The sequence below is a fragment of the Zootoca vivipara genome, chromosome 15, assembly GCF_965207765.1.
Source record: "Zootoca vivipara chromosome 15, rZooViv2.hap1.1, whole genome shotgun sequence".
In the NCBI taxonomy this organism is placed as follows: domain Eukaryota; kingdom Metazoa; phylum Chordata; class Lepidosauria; order Squamata; family Lacertidae; genus Zootoca; species Zootoca vivipara.
This window is the reverse complement of record NC_142598.1, coordinates 36312943-36336364: the sequence shown is the minus strand read 5'-3', so window position 1 is coordinate 36336364 and position 23422 is coordinate 36312943. Positions and strand designations below refer to the sequence as shown.

The 23422-nt window shown below is 40.0% G+C and overlaps 2 protein-coding genes across 3 annotated transcripts in view; one reads left to right on the top strand and one right to left on the bottom strand.

The window, feature by feature from the left end:
- The window catches only part of TEK (TEK receptor tyrosine kinase), a 54276-nt gene extending 51278 nt beyond the window's left edge, over positions 1–2998 (top strand). For both annotated transcript variants that reach the window (XM_088659071.1, XM_035141051.3), the window contains exons 21-23: positions 496–592; positions 1205–1304; positions 2605–2998. In XM_088659071.1, the coding sequence (XP_088515197.1) occupies positions 496–592; positions 1205–1304; positions 2605–2679 (272 nt within the window). In that variant the 3' untranslated portion in view covers positions 2680–2998. The remainder of the gene's footprint in view (positions 1–495; positions 593–1204; positions 1305–2604) is intronic.
- A 24-nt stretch (positions 2999–3022) lies between these two features.
- Positions 3023–22936, bottom strand: LOC118075238 (RNA exonuclease 1 homolog). Its single transcript, XM_088659072.1, has 16 exons — positions 22730–22936; positions 20365–21713; positions 19872–19967; positions 19006–19213; positions 18016–18158; positions 17051–17188; positions 15209–15323; positions 14995–15054; positions 14407–14556; positions 13232–13345; positions 11810–11883; positions 10341–10451; positions 9328–9443; positions 8302–8440; positions 7153–7273; positions 3023–4224 (listed from the first exon to the last, which is right to left on the bottom strand). Exons 1-16 carry the CDS (start codon positions 22902–22904, stop codon positions 4133–4135), a joined length of 3201 nt encoding a protein of 1066 aa, XP_088515198.1. The 5' UTR covers positions 22905–22936; the 3' UTR covers positions 3023–4132.
- Between the last annotated feature and the right edge of the window lie 486 nt (positions 22937–23422).

The window sequence follows — 23422 nt, the reverse complement described above, 5'->3', positions numbered from 1 at the left end:
GACTGAATATAAGCCTCACCTTCCCCCCCGAATCCCAACAGTGAAAAGTTAAAGTGTGGCTTATATTCGCGACCTTACGGTACGCAGCCAGGAGCGTGGGGGCAAACAGCACCAGGAGCGCGGCAAAGCAGTGCCCACCCCGTGCATAGTCCCCCTTCCTCTCCCCCAAGGCCGGGAAGGGAGAGAGCAAGGAAGGGGAAAAGGCCGACGGCAACACAGCGCGGCTCTCCCCTCCCCAAGTATGCAGCTAGGAGCAGCGAGGAATGGAGGGGCTTATATTCGGGTATTTTTTCTATTCCCCCCCCCTCCAATTTTAAAGGTGTGGCTTATATTCGGGTGCGGCTTATATTAGGGCCAATACGGTATTAGTGATTTAGCCTCTTGCTTCCAGAAGGTAATCATCAACGCACGGTCTTTTTTTTTTTTTTAGTACAAGCAGCAACGACAGCAAAGAAGCATCCTTCGGACACTGACTTGTTTAATCTTCTGTTCTAGGTGGAACACCCTATTGTGGGATGACTTGTGCAGAACTGTATGAGAAACTTCCCCAAGGGTACAGACTGGAGAAGCCTCTCAACTGCGATGATGAGGTGTAAGTAACTCAATCTCACTGAACGCCCTTTCCCCTATGCCCTCTTTGGCTGACGACCTATTAGAAAATGCGTCGGTCATTGACGGGTGTTGAATATGTGGGAATTTACTTCTTGCAAGTTAGGAGATGACTCCTAGGATTAATTATACTTTGACCAATTTAGTTTGGAAAGCAGAAGGAAGTTGCTAACCATGAAAGAAGTTGAAGTTCTAGAGTGATTACCCTGGAGCAGAAACCACAATTTCATCTGTCAATTGGCCCTATAAAATTGATTCTGTAAGAAATGCTTTGCTCTTTTGAGAATGTCTCACTTCGGTCAAGAGAAAGCTTCACTCCTTTCCCTACGCACACGTGAACTGCTGTTTCTCTTGCTTTAAGCCCACTTGAAATGAATTGTGAGGGTGTGTTTTTTTAACACCTTCTTTTAATAACAAGACCGTTTGTCCAGAAAAACCTCCCACAACCTCTTGCCATTTGTTTCTACTCCAGACACATTGGAAAGCCTGACTTTTCTGCTTTTTGCTATCATGCTATCTCAGATAGTCATCGCCTCCTGCTTTTAAATGTTGGGCTGCATTCAAGTGCTGTAATGACCTTCTTCTTCTTCTTCAGTTATGACCTAATGAGACAATGCTGGAGAGAAAAACCTTATGAGAGGCCATCATTTGCCCAAATACTCGTATCACTGAACAGAATGTTGGAAGAAAGAAAGGTAAAAGATGATCACGGTTGTCAGGTTGGGGTCAAAAAAGCATTTCTCAGCTCCCCAGCTCATGAGTTTGCTTGGTTGCCACTGTAAATCGTTCCCCTCTGGTCAGCTCCTGTCCCATGTGAAAACTTTGCACGTGTTTGGCCATATTCACGATTCTTCACATAAAACGTGGTGAGATAGTTATTTGGGTGTACAGTCATACCTTGGTTGTTGAATGCCTTGCAATCCAAAACATTTTGGCTCCCGAACGCTGCAAGCCCAGAGGCGAGTGTTCTGGTTTGCAAATGTGTTTTTGGAACCTGTCAGAGGCGTGCGGCTACTCGCGAGTAAAGATGCTCCACTTCCTTTTTAAGGTTTTATTGTGCATACTATTTACAGTGCAAAGAACTCGGCAAACATGACTGTCTAGTCCGTGTCAGAACCCCGCAATGGCTTCTTCCAGGTTTTCTTCCAACATAAAAGCCTCGGCACCCCAAAGCGCTGCCCTCTAGCCCTACGGGTGGCTGCTCCCCTAAATTCTGACATTGGAGGGAACGGCCTTCCCCCCAGCTGTTCTGCGCTCTCTGGCTTTCCCAGCTCCTCCTCCCCTGCTCCTCTCATGGCGATGCTGGGGCTCTTTCATCTGCGACAGCCCCGACACCTCCCTGCTTACTTCCTCATTCCCTTCTCCTGACTCGCTGTCACTGCTTGGTGAAGAGCTTGCGAGGAGAACCGGTGGAGGCTCCCTGTAAGTTTGTCCCCTGACAGAACCTGAATGTCTGAAGAGGCTTCCAGTTGAGTGCAGGAAGCCCCTGCAGCCAATTGGAAGCTGCGCCTTGGTTTTTGGATTCCAATTGAAAACCAAAGTATGACTGTACCTAGGAGTTGCTGTACATCACCAGGTTCTAAAGGAGACTTTTGTCAGGTGGTCTAACCATTGGTCTGCAGCTAAAAGGTCTGATAAGCAGGAGCATCAACAGTATCTTTTAAAAATAGGTTTGTGTTTTTTAAGAGAAAGAAAAGCCATCAACTAGGACTAGGACACCTGTCACCTGACAATTGTTGTTGTAGTCCACGATCAGGGTTGATGCAACTTGTAACCAAACAACAGCTGAAGGTCCTGCAGTTCTGGCACATACTGGTAACCTAAAACTGTTTATAGAGTCCTGTGACCAGTGCAGCCCTTTGTGACGCGTTAGGGATAAAAGGGTATGATTTGGGCTTGGAAGCTGGAGGTTATCTGCAACAGAGAAAATTTCTATGTGCTGCTGAGAGCAAAGAGAAAATATTCTGAGCCTATTTTTCTTAATTGTAATTCCAGACTTATGTGAATACAACCCTGTATGAGAAGTTTACCTATGCAGGCATTGACTGTTCTGCTGAAGAAGCTGCTTGAGATGGAAAATCTTCAGTTATTTATCATTTTGAGCAACCTCGAAAGATGATGAAATGTGCTGATGTACAAAACTGTGTAGAACGCTTTCTGTACAATATCTTCTTAGCTATATACACACTTTTGAGTGAGTCCCGAATCAGTATGCTGTAGGAATGTGTCTGTATGTGTGTACATAGGTATGTTTGTGTGTTTATGTGTACTGTGTGCATGTGCACTATATATATCTATATAAATCTTTTGTCTGCCTATACATGCACTTACACATACATACACTTTTTGGAAAGAGAAAGTGACTGAAATAAATACATTTTACATTTCATAGACTTATGTATTTTTTCCCTATAATGTTGGAATTTATTGCAAGCAATAAAGTCACACTGCATAACTCCACCAATCCTGTGAGCCACTGCAAGCAAAACACAAAACACGGTAGGAATGTAAAGGAGGCAGTGATTTGTCATGTATATTTGTGTCGCAGTATGCGGTGTTCTTTCTGTACCCATCTTCTCAAATATTGTATATTTGCTTATTTTCTTATCAAATTTATATCATGTCCCTCCTCCTGAAGTCCAGCGTGCACACGAGTAAGAAAACACCATTTAAACTTCTAAAAATAGTTTAAAACTGCTTTAAAAGAATCATAGGTTATTTCAGGATTGGGCTTTAACAGACCTTCTAGCCATCAAATATATGGGGTGAACAGGAATGTTTTTAGATTCTTCCTAAAAGTTAATAAAAGAGACTTGCTTCAATCCAGCTTGGATGATCCAGTGTTGCTCTCCTAGGCTCATTGGACTAACTAGCTAGTGCTGTATGCTCATCTCAAGCTGATATATGCAACTGAGAACTGGAACATGGACTTGACAGAAATTTCAGTAATGGACACCCTTTGACTTTTTATTTAAAAATAAAAATTACCACATTTTCACTGCTGCCTTTAATCTCTATTTGCAATTTAACTTACTTTGTTCCATAAAATTAACAAATAGATCAAAGCCATAAAGCAATGACAAATTGCTTACCAATGGCCACCTATGCAACTGCTAGAGAGATCTGCTAACCAAATGAATGGACTGCATAATGTTTAACATTTGTTGCATTTATAACAGCTTTTTTGTTTTTATTTCAGCAGACAGTGACAGCCAGAAAACAACTTTTTTGCTTAGGACACACATAAGTTTCATAAAAGGAAAATAAGTACAGTATTCTTTCCAAACTGCCAATATTGGGAAATGTTCGCTGTTTACATTAACAATTCTGACTAGCACAAAGCTCCCATAATCAACTAATATTATATTGAACAAAAATATCATAATCCTGAATAACATTAACCCAAACTTCTAGCAAAACTAACTAGTGCATATACTTATTGCAGAACTCTTTTGAATTAGGACAATAACGGGCAGAAAACTGTCACTAGGCAATGATGAAGAAAGGCTGTAGTTGCAAAGCATTAATATCTTCTGCCTTTAGTATCCTCTTTTACTTTCCAAAGCATAAGTTCCATACAAGCAGTTGCATCTTCACTACAGTCATGACCACCAACTAGAAAAAATAACATTAATGAATATGCATAGTATTTAAAAGATTAGAAAGTTGGCACTGAATATTTAACATTAATGGTTGTAGTAATAAACTCAAGTATTTGCATTTGTTTCCAAAATTACCCTATTAAAATACGTTCAAAAATTATCTTGAAGGTAGTGTACAGACTGCCTTAGCAATCCAGTATCTCCTCAAAGCACATTCTTTCCCTCAAAGAATTCTGGGCACTATAATTTGCTGTTTGGAGCTATAACTCTGGGAGAGGTAAAGTACAGTGCCCATAATTCTTTGAGGGAAAGAATTTGCAGCCAGATGGGTGAGGTATAAATAAAAAGGCCTTTCGCCCTCCCAGTGTTGTGGGACTCATTCCCATCATTCGTCATGCTGATTGAGAAAAGAGAATTGTAGTACAACAGCATCTGGAGGGCCACAAGTTTCCCACTCCAGCTCTGAATCCTGAATGTAGGCTTTTGAACTCCTGATGACTCCAGCATCACATCGTAATGGAGCAACTGTAAAGTACATGTGTGATTATGTTAGTTTTCTGTAACTGTAACCCCACAAGACTTAAAAAGACAACATGCATTATGTATAGGTGAATAACTCAATTCAAGAACATGTTTCTATATATATAAAGATGTAGGCATTGCGCACGGAGATGTAACAGCCTTTCACCGTAACCGCTGAACCGTTGTAACAAATGTAACAAACTTGGCCACACCTTTCACACCTAAAATAATGATTAAACACAAAAAAGTGGTGCCCCTATGACACGTCACCAGCAGAAGCTCTGAAGACTCCAGCAGCATCCAATACAAATGCTGACCGCGTGCTGCCACCTACAAACCCTCTCCGACATTGGCGCACACCTCCCGAGCCGACAATTTACAGTCGCCACCTCAACGCTGCCCGCCATTTCTTACCTCAAACGGCTACCCGCCATTTGCGCCCACAAACTGCCGCCTCCACCTCCTCCGACGCACCGCCATCCACCATCCCCTGCTGGTGCCTCACTTCCCAGCCTCAAACGGCTACCCACCATTTGAGGCCACCTCCTGCAACAACGCGCCTCCATCCGCTGCCTCCCGCCGCCGCTGCCTCCGACGCGCCACCATCCGCTGCCTCCCGCTGCTGGTGCCTCACTTTGCAGCCTCAAACGGCAGCCCGCCATTTGAGACCGCTTACCCACCGCCTCCTACGGATCCTAATATTAATATTAAAAAACAAACAGGATGACCAATACCAAAAACACCTTCCTTGGCACCTAAAACTCCTCAAATATACTGTCAATATAAACCATTAAAATAAAATAAAAAACCTCACAAACAATAAAGGGGGGGGAACCATCCCAACCTACATTCCAACCACCACCTCCACAATATTACAATCTGTAAGTCACCCACACACACCTTCCTCAGCACCTAAAACTCCTCAAATATACTGTCACTAACAACCATAAAAATAAAATAAAAAACCTCACAAAAAACAAAAACGCCAACCCATCCTACATTCCAAACACTACCTCCAAAATTTGGCAATCTATATAACCAAAAATAAACAACGCCAAAATCATACACAGTCAAACCTTGGTTTACGCCTACCTCTGCGAGCGACCGCTTCAGCGAGCAACTGCCGCAGAACCAGAAGTGTTTACATCCAGGTTCCACGGCGTCAGATGCACAGAAGCGATCTGCACAGCGCGTGTAGAAGCACTCTATTGGTGCTTCGCGCACGTGCAGAAGCGTACCTTCAGCAAGCGACCGCCTCCGCGGAACGGACTGCGGTCTCAAACCAAGGTACCACTGTACAAAACAAAATAAATGACAATTCCAAAATTAAATTAATCAATAATAACTTCATTTTCTCATGTTTTTATTTCAACAGGGTGGGGCCACTCACAGGGATGTGCCGGAGGGGTGGGGGGAGAAGGGGGCTCAATAGCTCATGGGTCGGGACAGGGTGGAGGCAGTCACAGGGATTAGCCGGGGTGGGTGGGGGAGGAGGGGCAGGGTAACTCATGTGTACAGACAGAGTGGGGAGAATCACAGGAAAGAACCACAGCAACGCATGGCCGGGTCAGCTAGTCAATCATACAAAATATATCCAATGTTTGGAGAACATCTATTTAGAACAGGTGACTATGCTTTAATAGCATGAAAGAGCTGCAGGTGAGCACTGATTTATACAAACTAGACATGAAACCACAAATACTGTTGCAATTTTAGCAGTGTAGCTCTTGAAAACGATGAGAGGATTGAAAGATGTCTTCCGAGTGATATTTGTTCCAATAGTACATATTCTTAATTACCCTCTGTGCATTTTCCCACTTTCTCGCTCAACGTACGAATCCTACAAGAAGTTGATGTGTAATCCCATGCATCTGTAGTCTTCATTTAAGATGTTAAAATCACTGAGGAAACCAGCTAACTTACCCTCTGCTATGGCATGGCTCTGGCCAAGGTTAAAATGTGTAGTATCTGCGTGATTAGTTTTAATGATACCTGGGGAAGGCACATGCCACATGTTTCTTGAATTAAGGAAAAGAGGACAGGTTGTGAATCTCTTCTAATACACAGCCCATACTATTTAATTCTTGTGAACTTCCAGCTGATTCTTAGATACACATGCTCATAACTTAAAAGAAGCAATTGAGATATGATTAGCATATGTGAATAGGCCACCACAGATCTGACATTACAGGGAACAGGGAGAACTTTCATTCAATATCACCTCAGAGACAGTTATTTTCAATGCAGTCAGTTCACACACTCCGCTTCCAGTGATCAAACAAGGCACATGACCAACCTAATCCTTATTTTGGGAAACCTGGATTGAACTGGAAAGTCTGAGTGACAACATAGGTATTGCTTGCTTCTTGGTTCTTCTCCATTAACTGTAAAATACACTGTCATTTTCACCAGGTCTTACCATCATATTGAATAATTCTTTGGAGATAATCAGCCATTAGATTTCTAAGTGCTCTTTTATGAGGCAGGCCTAAACGATGAGGAAAAACTACTGATGTATCCACAATCTTATTATGAAACAGCTGGAAAAGAAACAAAGCTGGATGATTCAGTGACACTTCAAACTGGATTGCGTGTTGCCTCCTAAAATATTCTTGTGGTTAAAAAACGCACTATTGCTTCAGTTAAAGCTTTTATAATCCTGGTACCATATCACATTAACTTTTTCACATAGGGGCCTCTGAGCCACAGCAATGCCATTGGGAAGTGGCGAAAAGGCTACCTTGTGGCACTATTCTGATGTCTCTCCAGTAGCATAGCATCCAATGGCTGAGAAGCCCTGGCCATTCTGAGGGCAAGATACTCTCACAAGGGTTTGGATTTTGCCCCAACATGGGATTTGGAAAGTAGATTTGGGGGAAGGCTATAAAAGGCCTCATACTACGCATCCTAGCCTCTTTCCTGGCTAGCAAGCTACACAACCCACCCTCCCATTCTCTGTAACATGTTTACCATAGCAGTTCTTTCTCCGAGCATAGTTAAACGATTGAATTTGCTGCAACAATATACCGTGATGATGACTAGCTTTGCTTATTTTAAAAAAAATACGGTAGTCAAATTCATCAAGTATACAGCAACCCATCAATGGCTATTATTCATGATGACTATATGCCTGCATGCCACCTCTAGGACTAGAGGCAGTGTGCTTATGAATATCAGTTGCTGGGGAACAACAACTGGTCAATTTCAAGATACACACCTAGTGCCAAATCCTGCTGAAATCTGTAATCAATAAAGTTGTGGCTTCTTTAAATTCCAATACTCCTATCCTGTTTTACTGCAATTCATGTCAGGTCTATCCCTCACTCACACCCTACCAGTGAACCTGAACCCGCAAAGGAGAGAGTTGTTGTCCTCATGTTCTGTCTCTGGGCTTCCCAGAGGCAGTGAGTTAATCACTGTGGGGAACAGAATGCTGCACTAGATGGTATGAATCCAGCAAGGCACTTCTGTGTGCAGTGTTAGACAGTACACTGAAGTTAAACCTAAACAGGTTTTAAGCCAAACATTTCAAATCATTTTAAATATATTGTCATTCTGTATAATTTACCTTAAGAGCAAACAAATCACTCTCTAAACTGTGTCCAATTAAAATTGTGTCTGCACTAAACAAGTTTAACAATATTGCCTGCACATCCCGAATTGATGTTACAGTACTCTTCATGTCTTCTGCCGTCACTCCAGAAAACCTAAAGCAAATCAGAGTGTCAAGGGAAGTAAAACAATAGGGAGACATGAATATTTTAGAAATACCAGATTCACTTATCCCACAATAGATACAACTGAAGAATTTTTATTTTCCTTTTGGAATGAAAAATCTGGGGAAAGAATCAAACTGACAACGTAAAAACATTACAGTATCTCTCTATTTTTTGTCCGAATCCTATTCTCTGCTGGTATTTTGCACATATTTTACCTACACTTAATTATTACTTATAAAATTCAATTAAATAATAATAATAAGTAACTTAACTCCAGAGCCCTGATGCACTTCTTATAGAAATACTATAGCAAAAAGCAGTGATGCTATACAAGTAGCCCATGAGGTATACATCACTGACAGCATTCACCTGCAATGCTAATCAAAAATCCTGTCTTAATGAGCCACGTTATGCACAAGGGCAGCCTCCTCCTTCTCCCTTTTATGCATGCAGCTGATCAAAGTTGGCTTTCAGGACTTAAATCATAGCTTATCATTTACATGTAAAGATTATAATTATAATTTGTGGCTTCAAAACAACTGAAGATATTAAGCCTGAAGATATTAACCTAGCCTGATTTGAAGCCATTTGCCATTACACTTAGGAAGCTAAGCTTTAAGGTATGCTTAATATCTTGGGTTGATTAGAAACAATTAATTATACCTGGGTTCACATAGATTACACACTAAAACCGGGTTTGTTCAGCTGCTCACACAAAGGGAGGAGTGAAGCAAAAGCAAAGGAGCTCTATTGCACTCACATGTAGCTCATGCAGAGTCTGACCTATTCTCAGGATTTCTGGTTTACTGTTGTGTGCAAACACAGTTACTTATCTTCAAACACTTGATGTTTTGGTGTTTGAATAAGACACATACCTATTATTAAAATCTATTATTTCATTATCAGGTTTAACAAACGTTTCATAGATGACATGAAGTGAAGGATCGACTACTGTCACTCTGGAGAGTTCCAATCCACGTGTTGTATAACACTAGAAGAGAAATGTGTTAAACAGAATTTTTCATAATTAAGTTTAGTTCCTGATTATGTTCTGAAAACTGAAATGAAAACTAATTTTGAAACGGTGGAGATAGGTGAACACATCTTTGCTACTTTGTAACATGTTTTTTTACGTTGAAAATCATGGCAGTGCATGGTGTAGGTACCGCATTTTTCGCTCCATAAGAAGCACTTTTTTCCTCCTGGAAAGTGAGAGGAAATGTCTGTGCATCTTATGGGGCGAATGCATGGTCCCTGGAGCCGACTTGCCCAGGGGTGAAAAGCAGATCATGCCTTTTTTAATAAAAAAAAAAGAGAGCTAAAGGCTAACAAGAGGGAAAGAGGGGGTTGAAAGGAACCCGCTCAGCAGCTAATTGCAAGAGATCGGGGAGGGAGATAAGAGACGTTAGCTCCCTTCCTGGCCCCAGCCCCTTGCCCAGGCCTCCATTGTTGTGTTTCCCCAGCAACATGTGACTGGCTGATTAGATTATCTGTTTGGGAACTGTAGAAATGGGTCCCTTTCCTTTCCTAAAGAAGCTGCAGAACTGTGAGTTCCCTTGCAAGGTAAGCTCAACAACTTTGAGCTGATCCTCAAAAATGGAGCTTTCCCCCTTTGCAAAAGAAGCTGCACAACTGTGAGCTGATCCCCCCCCCTGTCTGATCTACATTTCTCAACTGATGAGAGTAGCATCCAGTGCCTTTTTTCCGTTGGAGCTCAGTTCCAGCACCTCTCAGGAGGGCGCCATTGCCATTCTAAGAGAATAAGGTGAGTTCCGGCACCTCTTTTTCTAGAAAAATAGTACAGGTAACATCTGTACTTAAGCTATACTGCCAGGAAAACAATTGCACTTTAAATTGTATTTTTAAAAAGGATCCTAACTTAGCATACCATTTCACAATCTAACGCAAATACACCATGATTTCCATCAAGTGGAGGTGGTTTGATGAAAGTCTTCACAAAGCCATCTATATTTTCTTTTCTGCCATCATGAACATGGAGCTACAAAGCACAAAGGAATATTCAAATTAGTCTGAGAAGTGACATATTTTCAGAAACTTTTAATTAAGTTACAATACCATTTCCAACTTCCCCTTTCTGGAAATACACCTTGGAAATTTACTAAGTATCTTTTGGAAGTTTATACACTATTTTGTCAGACACTTGATTATTGGTTGATGTTAAAGAATATGAAGTTGAAATCCTCAGCGTTCATTATCTGTCTTTTAATTTTTAAATGCTACTTCTTCATGCATTTCAAATGTTCATTTTCCCCACACAATAACCAAGATGAGGGAGGCAAAAAAAATTAATAGAAGACCACAATCTAAACCTTAATACAGAAAGCAAAGCAATTACAGCATCTGCCACTGTTCATCAAGATACAGCTTGTTTTAATATCAGGATCAAGTCTCAGAAAGTGTAAACTAAAGTGTCCCTTAGCATGTTAAACACTAAATTATTTTTATCTGCTTTTCTCTCACCAATTTAGATTTAAGGAAATGAGGACATGCTTGAGCCCCAACACTTTTTAGAACCAGTCCCATCTTGTTTTCTAGCATATTATGCTATCATGAGAACAGAATTCCCAAAAACAAATTAAAAATCTACCCCTATTCTCATCTCCCTTTTAGGAACTTCAGAAATGCATACATTTTTAACATGTCTGTCTCTCTGCCAAAGACTACGCTCACACAAATATTCAGTTCAGGAAACTGTTTCTAGGGCCAAGAATAAATATAGAGCACACATTACACCAGGGCAGCCCAACTTTTCATATCAAGTGGGCTGCCAGAGGACTTTGACATGGAACCTGCGGGAGCGGGGGGCGGCCAACATTTGACACCCACCTCCTTCCCAAAGCTGGGAAAGCACTAACTGGGTTTAGGAAAGCAGGTGGAATGACTCTAGGACCCTGTCACAGCCTCCCTCCCAAAGCCCAGAGCCTTGCTTACCCAGCTTTGGGAAGGCAGTGGGAGGGCTGCAGCATGGGGGGGGTGTCAAATGTTGTCAAGGGCCACCAAAGAAAGACACCAAGAGCTCCATGTGGCCCTTGAGCTGCACATTGGCCACCCTGCTCTACACAAAAGAAGAAGGTTGCAGCTTCTTGGAAGTGAACTTGGTCACCTATTTTGCTCTAGTTCTGCTAAGATAACAAGACTAACAGAACAGCTGTATCTGGAATTCAGAAGGAGATTTTAAAACACTTTGTCCTTCATGCTCGACCCGTCAATCCCTCTCTATATAGACAGCCAATCAGTGGCTATAGGGAGGTTGCTGCAAGCAAAAGTTAAAACAAAAGCCTGAGAAATATATATGCTGTGAAAAGTTTGAGAACAGCAACTGGAGAGTACTCTCACCTTTGCAACCTGGCATCCAGGAGATCCTACCACTCCTTCACAACAACTGTAACGTGTTTCCAAACCACCCGGAACTGTTACAGGGTAAGTAATAGGAAGCAGATGAGTAATTCCAAATCAATTCTTATATTAAAAATTAAAATTTTGATCAAATGTACTGTGAACTATCAGTTATCTTCTTACACTGACTTGGTTCACACGTCACAGTCAAATAATTAAAATAAACAATGGTTTAATGTGAACAAACAAGTTGATGCACACTGCTGAAATCGCAAACATTTTTTCCTTTCACTGCTGTCAGGAAAGGTACCAGTGTCTGCTGTGTCATGCAGTTCAACCCTGGGCTCATTGTTAGTTTCCCCTAAACAAAACACAAGCAGAAGCCAAGAACAAAACCTTGGTTTTGGATCATGGTTTGTTTGGAGAAAGAAGCTACAAGCCCAGGTTTTGACAACACAACAGTCTGTTTCCTGGCAGCAGTAATACTGAGGGATGTGTGAAGCGCCCATAGTTTTAGCACCATACACCAATACACTTTTCGTTCACATTAAACCATAATTTATTTTAAACCAGAACACCATGGGAGCAGCTCTGCTTAAAAAAAATCAGTTTAACAAAACCAAGCTGAATTCCAAGGATCAAATAAATATACATGCATTGAAGAAAGGGATACTGAATTGGACTTCTAACTATCCAAAGAAATTATAGTTTTATTACAAATGTGTGTCAGTTTCTCTCAAGACTGTAGCTATACTGAGAATATAAAACAACAACCTTATCACCCATCAAGTATTTTACTAAAAAGAACAAGAAAATGGAGGTGAGGTACTGTACAAAGTCAAGCATAAATAGCTGAATATAATTTATTAGTTTAAACTACACTACCTACATGGACTCTTTTGGGGGTGGTGACAGTCCTGGCATGCTAAACCACCATTTAGGAAAGTTGGAACAACCATCAGACTTTGATGTTCCTCCCTCAGATGCCAATTTTGGTTTAATTTAATCACCATCACAGCATCAGTTTTGTTAGATCTGAAATCGGGCACTGTGTTGTAATGTTGGTTTACTGAGCATAATATTAAAATCAATTCCAGTTTAAGATCCTGGCTACTAAAATACTAAGTCACAATTCTCTGTATTGTTATATATTGAAACGAGCATGAAAAACCATGTGTGACAGGAGACCCAATGTTTGTTCCTTGCTTAAGAACATTACACCACAAATTAGTGGAAAGTCTGTATCTAATGGTAAGTGATTGGTGGCTTAATAAGGAAAAATGTAAGCAAAACTGTTTTTAATCTCTTCCTTGTTAATCAAAATTTAACTTGCTGGCCCTGCTTCAGTGGACATTACCTTAATAGTCTCAAACTCACCAGAATGTTCAGTCTATGTCTGGGGAGACAGAAGTTTATTCTTACCTTTATGCCGCAATACTCTACCAGAATGGTAGCTGCATTCTTCTTTCCGAACATGCTTTCCTGATGAAGTTACAGTATATATTTCTCCGCATCGACAACAAATTCTTCTGGAAGCTGTAACCGGTAACACAATCCAGTAGTAAGCCAGAATTGAGACTTGCAAGATGTTCATCTGCACTTACCCCCAGACATAGCTGCCAAGTCTCCCGTATTCCCCGGGAAACCCACGTTTTTCCAGCTGTCCCCAGCCGAAAAAACGGATTTTTTTTTGTTTTTTCCCGGTTTATTCTGACGCGGCGGCCATTTTGGAACTGGGCGGAGCATGCTCAGAAGCAACTTTTGATGCTGCTTTGCCCAGTTCCAAAATGGCTGCAGCGTGACTTAAATGGCGGCAGCACTACTTCCGGTCTGCTACTTCCGGTCCAGTCCCTTATTTCTCAGGCCGGAACTTGGCAGCTATGCCCCCAGAAATCATTTTAATCATCAGAGACAACTGCAAGAAATCTAATGGATTTGGTTCTCATTATCAGGCAGCAGAATTGCTACCGTGTTTCCCCGAAAATAAGACACAGTCTTATATTTATTTTTCCTCAAGAAGATACACTATAAAAACCTTTAATAATAATAATAATTAAAAAAAAGAAGACACACTATGGCTTATTTTCAGGAGATGTCTTATTTTTTATTATGCGTCTAGCCTCGCCTCTTCCTTGGCGCCCTCCAGAACTGCACCTATCACTATGTCTTATTTTCGGGGTGTGGATTATACAGTATTGCGCAAATGCTTACAAATCCTGCTACGGCTTATTTTATGGGTATGTCTTATTTTCGGGAAAACAGGGTACCACTAGTGTAATTACAGATCAAAATAGTAAAGCTTTGGTAGGAGTAATTCAGAAACTGTATATTCCAATTATGCACAGAACAGATGGATAATCATCCAAACAATATTAATTGTTAAATTATGATAGTTCAGGAGCAGAAAAAGTATAGTTATCCTTCAAGCTTTATTAACCAGGATGACTTGATTCACAGTACTGGCAATGAGTGACACTTATAAGCATTTTATTGTAGCACATTGTGGATGAAATCTTACGTTGGAAGGCATTTTTTGAACAATATAGGAAGATTTTTCTGATGGGTTTAGATTTTTCATTCCATTCTCACTTACTCACAGTCAGATAAGGCTGCTTTTACGGCTCCACTGCATAGGACAGCACTGCCAGGTTTCTCAGGTTTTGGTTCAGGGAAACCATTTTCCTTCAACTGTTCATCAGTCAAAGCATAGTCGTTTAGAAGTTTATAGAGAGCAATTCCTGTAAAATCTTAATCACCCCAACAAAACAATTAAAAAACTCTGAAGAGCTGTCATCCAGACATTATAACTGTCAGAATTATTTTCAGATTCAATTTATAGGTAGTCAGTAGCAGCTAGTTTTTCTTTGGTTAAGTTTATATATGCTGTGAAACTTTACAAATTCATCCTAAATATATGCCATTTGTCATAGCATTTACTGAATTTATATACAATCCTTCATTTAAAGATCCCAGCACAGTTCGCAGCATAAAAAGACAAAAAAGAAAAATACATAATAAAACATTTGAAAGCACTGAATTTTTCATTACTTTTCATTTCCATTATAAGCAAGTAATCAAAGAGTATCAGAACTAGTAGTAGTTTTTTATATTATAGGTACTTCACTCGTGAAATAATTTTATACTTTGTGTAAATTTTTCAGAAGACAGTAAGTGTTTTATTTTACCATTTTTTTCTTCTTTTCTAAAGCCAGTTGAAGTAGTGCGTTTATTGTCTGAGGGTTGGCCTATATAAAATATAAAATCACAGATGTATCACATTGTTAATGTGAACTTATTTCTACAAACAAACATTATATGCAATTGAAATGTATTTAGAAGAGAAATAAAATTGGTCCATTGCAAGTACTAGTTTTCCCTTGCCACATCACTGGAACTTACCATCTGATGGCACACTGCTATGATCCCTCAGTTTTTTAAGCTTGTTCACAGCTATGTTCAAGTATATATTTTTACTACCACAACGGTCATATATTGCTTTTTCTTCTATCAATGCCTACATTAAAAAGGAAAGTGTGTATGATACATACTGTAAATTGCACAACTACCCTGTACCCTCCCCCCAATGTAACAGAGTATGTAACAGGGAAGAGCACCCAAACAGATTAAATAATAATAAAAATAATAATGATAATATGCTCCCCTTCTGACTGGGTTGTCTCAGCCACTCTGAGCGGCTCCCAACAGAGTATTAAAAACATGATAAAACATCAAACACATCAAACACTAAAAACTTTCCTAAACCGGGCTGTTCTTTTTAGTGGTTCTGTTTTTATACATAAGCAACTTTAAGTCCCATCAGGGGAAAAGGCAGGATATAAATAAATATATAATATTATTTATATCCTGCCTTTTACCCTGATATATATAGACATAAAGTGGCATTTAAAGTTCAGTGGCCACAACTCAAGAGATCCACTTCAGTTGCACCAGACAATTTAATGTTTTCATTCCTACCATCACAAACTGCTTTTAAAGGTCTTCTGGTTTTCATCAGTGGCTTTCTGTGTGGCACTGCTGTGTGTGCTTGCATGACAAGTCCAACATTCCACTAGTGATGTGCTGTAAATAGTCCTATAGTTTTGCAGTGCGTTAAGTGTTTAACTGTAATGGTCTCACAACAGATTCAGAGATAAGTACAATCACCATATCCACTTCAATTTAAATTCAGGATTTATTTTAAATCAGAGTCTTTTTTGAAATCAATTATTTTCATTCATGAAGATTGTGTTAGTTGTTTTCCTGGATCTCCAATTTAGGTTTCTTTTGTTAAATATGCAATAACAATTTAATAACATATGAGTGTTCTATTTTTAGCCTTTTTATTACTAAGGAATGTTTTTTTCCCCAAATACTGTTTGGAAATAGGAATACTGATGGGTGACAGACACATTTAATAAAGTAATTAAATATTAAGAATGAACTTTTACTTTTTAGGACTAATCCATAATGAATACAGAAAGTCCCCATCACTTTTGCCCATAAAAAAGGAAGATCTTCTAAATTTGCCCCATCAGACCAATAGGTTAAAAGAGTGGAAGCATCTGTAACCAAAGGAATTATTACCAGATTAAACCTTCAGCCATTAGCAATTTTCAAAGAGCTTATTAATATATCATATTGGTCCAAATATAAGCCACACCCAAATATAAGCCACACCTTTAAAATTGGAGAGGGGGAAAAAATACACAAATATAAGCCACTCCATTCCTTGCTGCTTCTGGCTGCGTACTTTTGGGGGGGGGGAGCCATGCTGCGTTGCTGGCAGCCTTTCCCCTTCCTCCCTGGCCTTGGGGGACAGGATGGGAGAATATGTGCGGGACGGGCGCCACTTTGCCGGGCTCCTGGCTGCATATCGTCAAGTCGCGAATATAAGCGGCACTTTTTAATTTTTCATGGTTGGAATTTGGGGAAAAAGTGAGGCTTATATTCAGGCCAATATGTACGGTATGTTCACCTAGAAACAGGTCCCATTATGGTCAAAGGGACTTTCACCCCAGTAAATAGGTTTAGGATTGCAGCCTAAAACTGCAGTACACTGCATGCTTCATTGGGAGCAAAAGTCCAACCAAAATAAATGGCATTTACTCCTAAGTATACACACACAGGATCACACTGTATGTTATGTTTGCAACAAAGCACTCAGCACTTATTTCACATATCCACAATTCATATAACTGTCATAAAAAATAAATTACATTGGTTTTTAAAACTACTGCAGACCTTGTCCAAAGCTTCATTGACTGTTGCACAAACTTTCAAGAATTCTTCCCAAAAAAAATTGACATATCGTTGCCTTGTGTCATGTGGTACTTTGGATCCCAGCTCAGCAATTACAGGCGGCCTTCTCTGACTTGGTGCCTGAAATGTTAACTTATATTTAACTTACTATGTGCATGAATTGAAATAACACAAACCATACATTCCTAAACTTATTGAAAGGTATTGTTTTGGGTAAAAGGATTCTAAATCACTGAAAAGACTTCTGAACAAATACCTTATTATAGCTACAAATTCTTCTCCCTCAAATCCTATCCCCAAAATTGCAAAGTCAGAATATTTTTCAACAGCAAACTATATCTCTGAATATACTGTATTGCGGTGGTTTGTTAACACTTTAAATCCCATTGGCTGCATTCCCTCTTTGCCAGCCCATCAAGGTCAGCAGGGCCAAAAATGAGTCCTGGCCTACTTACTATCACACACATGCAAACGTGGGCATGGACAAACACACACACACACACACACACACACTGATCTGGCCCAAATTCGAATGAAATCATAGTTAAAATAAGCAGTTTACTATTGGGTCACAGCACACGAGAATGGAGGACTATCCCTATACAGATGGAACAACCTACATAACAAAAATGTTCATACTAGAATTAGGCTTGAACGCAGTCTTCAGTTTATGTCAAAGTCTAAACAACACATTGCAGTGAAGAGAAGGGGCTGTGGACTGGATGGGAAGGCCCTATTGGTCACCTTCAACCTACAAACCACCTCTGCGTTACTGCATTGATTTTTATTTTTAACAAATAATATTAGGATATCACCATTTCAAACTAGATTTGTACGGCACTTTATGCACTGGTTTCCCATATGTCCCCCAATAACTTCTTAATAAATTTGACTATAAATCCAGAGGCCTTTTACTCTATTTTAACACGAAGGAAAATATGAAATACCTTAATTGGCACGGGAGTATTTTTTTTTACAGGATAATTGGGAAGTCTACATGGCACTGATGTTAATGCATTTCCAGGAAGTAGTACATTCACTTGGCCAGTGCTTGTTCCAACAGGCTGAACTTCAAACACATTTAAACAAACTGAAATAGACAAATATTGTACAGTTTGAAGCTTCGTTTGTAAATGCACTTCACATAGCCAAACTATCTTCTTAAACTTTATCTGGAAGCTGAAAGATTGTAGTAAATGCCAGAGTGACCATTAAGGCAGTCACATGTGCTGAACAGCTTTTGTGTGGTGACCATTCCATGCCACAGGTATAACAGACAATATGACTTGTCATGTTGAGCAACCTGAGCTCGCTGAAGGTTTCCATGCTGCTGGTTGATAATACTGTACCAGCCTTTCAACAGCTTGCTGAACATGTGTACCGGCATTTATTTTACATATAACAGCAATTACATAAAGCAATATATCCCGAAACCATCCTTTACACATCACTGATTCTATCAGCCTTTGAAATGCACAGGGGTCATTTTTCCACAGTGCACTTTTGTACAGTGGTTACCAATTGTGCACACCTTCTTGCAATCACCTCATTTAAAGTCACAGATACCATCTGCATTGTCTATACACACAGGTGTGGATGTTTTCAAATAGTGTGCAACAGTGTATCCCCTTCCTGTTCATGGCTAGGGATGATGTGAATTGTTGAAAACATCTGGAGGACACCACATTTGTCTCTCACACAGATTTTAAGCTATCAATGCATGGACATATGACTATGTTTTGATGAAACCTGATCTTAATCAGAAGCCTAGGAACAATCAGCTACTCATTCTCTACACACCTTGCTGTTGGTTTCTTGGTCTGGAGGCCTGGGAAGCAAAATTAAAGCTAAATTTTATGAGATCTTGTTTTAACTCACACAAACCCTCATATGAAACTCAACAAATATCAAAAGTGTAATATACTACTTAGTCATACCTATGGGGCCCATGCTTTGAATCTGAGTAGCTGGTATTACAGATGCAGTTCTCTTTGGGCCGCAAGTTGCAGCAACAAAAGCTTGACCACTTTTAACAGCAGTTGTTATTTGTGTTGCTTGTTGCTGTGCTTGCAGTATTCTGGAATGACAAATCCGCTGTGGAAGAGGTGCTTTTAAAGGCACAATTATTTCTTTAGTGGTATTAACCTGGTGAGTATTGAAGAATGAACAATTTCTAAATTCAGTAAGTGCAATACTGTATTTACTACCCTAAAGAAAAGTTACACCCCAAGACTGTAAAGCAGTATTTCCATCTCTTCATAAAGATAAATGGTCAAACAGTTGGGTCACTATTTCAGTTACTATCAATACCATTCTGTTGAAAGTAGAGCACCTTGCATCAGAAAACTGTTTGTCCATTAGCAATTTGGACTTCTTCACCAATGTATCATTTGATATTTTGTCACCATCTTAGTGTTTGGTGACTCTTAACTTTAAGGTGATATGCAAATTGTATCTACAATCTATTGATGAAACAATCACAAATTAAGTCAACACCTGAAATCGTAGTAAAGAGATGAAAATGCAGAGATGAAAATGCAACTTAGAACCTGCCTGACAGGTTTAACATGCTTTAACAAAGTGTTAGTATCTCATTTAAGATATTAAGAACCATTTCCCACACCATGGGCTATATCTAATGATACTCCTACTCACAGCAGACCCATTGAAATTAATTAATATGACTACGTTAGGTCCCTTAATTTCAATAGGTTGACACCTCTTATTTGCTATTAACCTATATCCATGTTTACATAATGAAATACTAGCAAATATTTCCCCAAACTGCTAGATTGAAACTCACATCAAATTTTGCAGTGTGTGCAATTCTTCTCTTCTGTCCAGGAAGCATACTTGTCTTCAAATCTGAGTCTGTGTTTGTTTGCACTGCATGGGCCTGCTTTTTTTAAAGAAAGAAAAATAGCCATACACAAACTACAAAAAACTATCAAGATTGTTGTTTCTAAATTATAAAACTACAACAAATTACGGTTTGTTTTCATGATACTGCAGTTCTGTAATGAACTCTGGATTCCTGAAACTTATAAAGACACTTTCAGAAGATGGAAATCCAAAGGCAATCTTTAATATTACAAAAGCTCTTCGTTTAACAAAAAAGTACTACTTTTTTCTAGCTATTAGCTGGAATTTTATCATCTGTTAATTCCAGATTCTCACCAAGTAAATATGCATTGATACACCAAAAAAAAGTGCTGGTCAGAAAAAAGATTAAATAGAAAACACTTTATACCTTCCTCCTTGTAAAGGCAGACACAAACTGAGAAAAGCAAAAGTACCTGCTTTGCTAACCTTTCCTTTTGTGCTTCATGTTCAACAAATTCATTGAAAATTCTCCGACATTCTTCCATAGTATCATCTGATTCAGAAAGTTCATTATCCTCTTCAACGTCATCTTCTTCAGAAGAGTCCAATACTATTATCTCATTTTCTTTGGCATCCATTTTCATAGTTTTATCAGTACAATTTCTGCCAGTTTTTTCAAGAAATGTATCCTCATTCAAAACTGGAACACAGCTTCGTGTAATAGGCAATGCATTGCTTTTTCCATGTAGCTGAATGCTGCATTTCCCAAAAGGTACTGGATCTTTTTTAGAGCTTTCTTGTAGTGCTGTAACTCTGTCTTTTGTACTGCCTCTAGAATATAGGTTAGTCTGAGTTTTGTTTTTCAGCAAAGTTTTATTACTAACCTCCTCAGTCATATTGCATGCTTTAACAGAAATAACATTCAGTGACTCCTCCTTCAATATTTCTTTGTTCATTTCAAACTTCATCTGAGGAGATACATTATAGCCTTTAGTAGCAGGGTAATATTTTGTCCAAAGTTTGCTTCCTACATTCAAAGCACTCGGTTTGACATCTGCTAAGTTAGCACTTTCCGCTGCTGAAAATTTTATTTTACTTTTATTTCCATCACTTTGATTAACACTATACAGGCCAACAGTGATGACTTCTGATCTTTCTCCATCTAAATTTTTTAAAATATCAGATGTTCCAGAGTTTTGAACAGTTTCTAAATTAGCTCCAAAACTCATCTCATTTATTTCCCTATTCCACTTTTTATAGGTCTTGCTTATTCTTGGTTTCTTTGATACATTCACTGGTGGGGCATCTATTATAAGCATATCATCATCTGATTCCTGGAGTTTTATTGGTGAAGAACTTACTGATCTCTTCCTTGGGGATCTGAATCTTTTTTCACCCGGAAAGGTTTTTATAGATGCTTGTAAATCTCTACAATGAGATTTTTTAAAACATTCAGAGTAGTGTGTGTCATTCTTATCTACTTCCTTCAAAGAAGACCCAAGACCTGCAGAATAATTGAGTAATGGGTCATATTCAAGATCAGTAGCTGGACAGCTATGGTCAAGAATATATTTACTGGACCTTTTTGATTCCTTTGAGATTGAAATGGCATTATTTTTTACTTCTACAGGACTATTACAGGCACCACCTTCATCAGAGAAAGATTTATTTCCTTTGTTGTGATTTGTTGCAAGAATCACATTATTTTTGAAATCTTGCACCCAGTCGGAGCACAATAGTTTCTTCTGCTCTTCAACTTCAGTCTTGACTGATTGAATTGCTTTGTTGATCATTTCTAATTCTTGGATATTTTTATCAAGACCTGTTGATTAGAAGAAAGTTTTATAAATACCATAGCCTTAGGTTATACACAAATATTTCAATTATATGCAAACAGAGCATTAAAAAATACAATTACAGAACTTAGCCCAAAATCTTAGTTCTGTCATCAACTATTTTTAAAGGGCATTGGAATACTTTATTACTTTAAAGCGACACACCATTATACAAAATCCCAGCACACCTAAACCATGTTTCTAAGAATTACTCAATGAAGACATTGTAAAAGAGCCAAAGTGAATGCATTTTAGGGGTGCCTAAAAGAACCGTATTTCAAATCACCTGAAAAATAATGCCATGGCAACACATTTTAAAACAGGAACATAGAAATAAGAACTATTGAAAAAAGATAAAAAGACTATTAACACAACACCAGGGCCGGATTTAGGTTTGATGAGGCCCTAAGCTACTGAAGGTAATTTATATGTCCAGCTGTCCTTTGTCAACAACAAATTGTTGCTGTTTTTTGTGTTGAATATATGCTATATGGCAATTTATGGACCTCTAAGTATCTAAAGCCATTTGCACATGCAGAATGTAGCCACCCTATACTGTAAATAGAAATGAGCAAACCAGGGATATTTTAGGGAGCAGGCTAACAGGCAGGGCCCATGACTACATCATAAAATCCTACACAAGACAAAACACTGTTTTTTAATCCTATATTTTGTAAATGTACATCCAGCTGTTTTTTTTCCCTTAAATTTTTTTGGGTCCTATATAGCTTGTTTAGCTTACACGTAAGCCCGGCACTGCACAACACAGATGCCGGTCATTTAAAAGGTCCCATTTTCCATCTCCTTTCTCTGAATGAGGAGACCCAAAGCAAGGAATATCACTTTTTAAAAGCGCAGGTTTTATCCGGCTCATGGGGAAGAAGAAGCTCCAGTTCGGGGAAACTTTTGTGGGGAAAGGCAGCAGCGCGCGACCGGGCGTTAAGTAAAACGCGCGTTTCAGGCCCGACGTCCACACGTGCCAGCAGTTGCTCCCTTCCCTCACCCATCGCGGAAGAGCCACTCAGCGGCCGCGGCTGAGGGACCGGCGGCTCCCCTTGAAGGCGTCGGCGTCGGCGGCGCCCAAGGGCCCCGTGTCTGTACTGGCAGTGGGGCCGCCGGCACCCATGGGCGTCGAAGGGGCAAGGGAGACTCCTGAAGTAACCCGCCGAGGGGAGCATCCCGCCTTTCCCCGCCTCCCTCCACCACCACCCTCCCGGAGAAAAGGCGCGCAACGCTCCCTGCGAAGCCTCGGTCACGCGGCGAAACCGTTGGGGGGGAGGGGCGATGCCACGCGCCGCTGAAGCCCCGCCCCCTTTCTTTCCTTTCTTGCCGCTGGTCCTCCCACCCTTATTCCGCAAAGGCGCCTCCTTATATTTAAATGACGGAGAGAAAAAAGCGCAATCCCCACCCACTTTCGGGGCGTGGCTTTTGCAACGGTGTTTAACGGTCCCCGGAGAGCGGTTAAGGCACGTGGCTTCTGATTAAGCCTGCCTGAGGAGCGGGCCGCGCATGCGCCCTGCTGGGTCTCAAGTCCTTGTCAGGGGTCTCAAGTCCTTGGTTTTTTTGATGCTGTGTTGTCCTATATAGCTTGGGAATTGCGGTTTGCCGGAGGTGCTGGGGGTTGTAGTTCACTTTTGTTCTGGGGTAATGTCAGGGCCAGCCTCTTTGGTCGGGGGAAATAAAGGACAAACTATAA

What these genes read in the sequence shown, in the direction of transcription:
- LOC118075238 (XM_088659072.1), bottom strand. Translation starts at nt 22,904, where the DNA reads ATGCTCCCCTCGGCGGGTTACTTCAGGAGTCTCCCTTGCCCCTTCGAC. An exon ending in AGGAAAGGTTAGCAAAGCAG is followed by an intron (nt 19,968 to 20,364) that starts GTACTTTTGCTT and finishes CTTTAAAAAAAG; the next exon opens with CAGGCCCATGCAGTGCAAAC. An exon ending in TAGAAAAGAAGAAAAAAATG is followed by an intron (nt 14,557 to 14,994) that starts GTAAAATAAAAC and finishes GGGGTGATTAAG; the next exon opens with ATTTTACAGGAATTGCTCTC.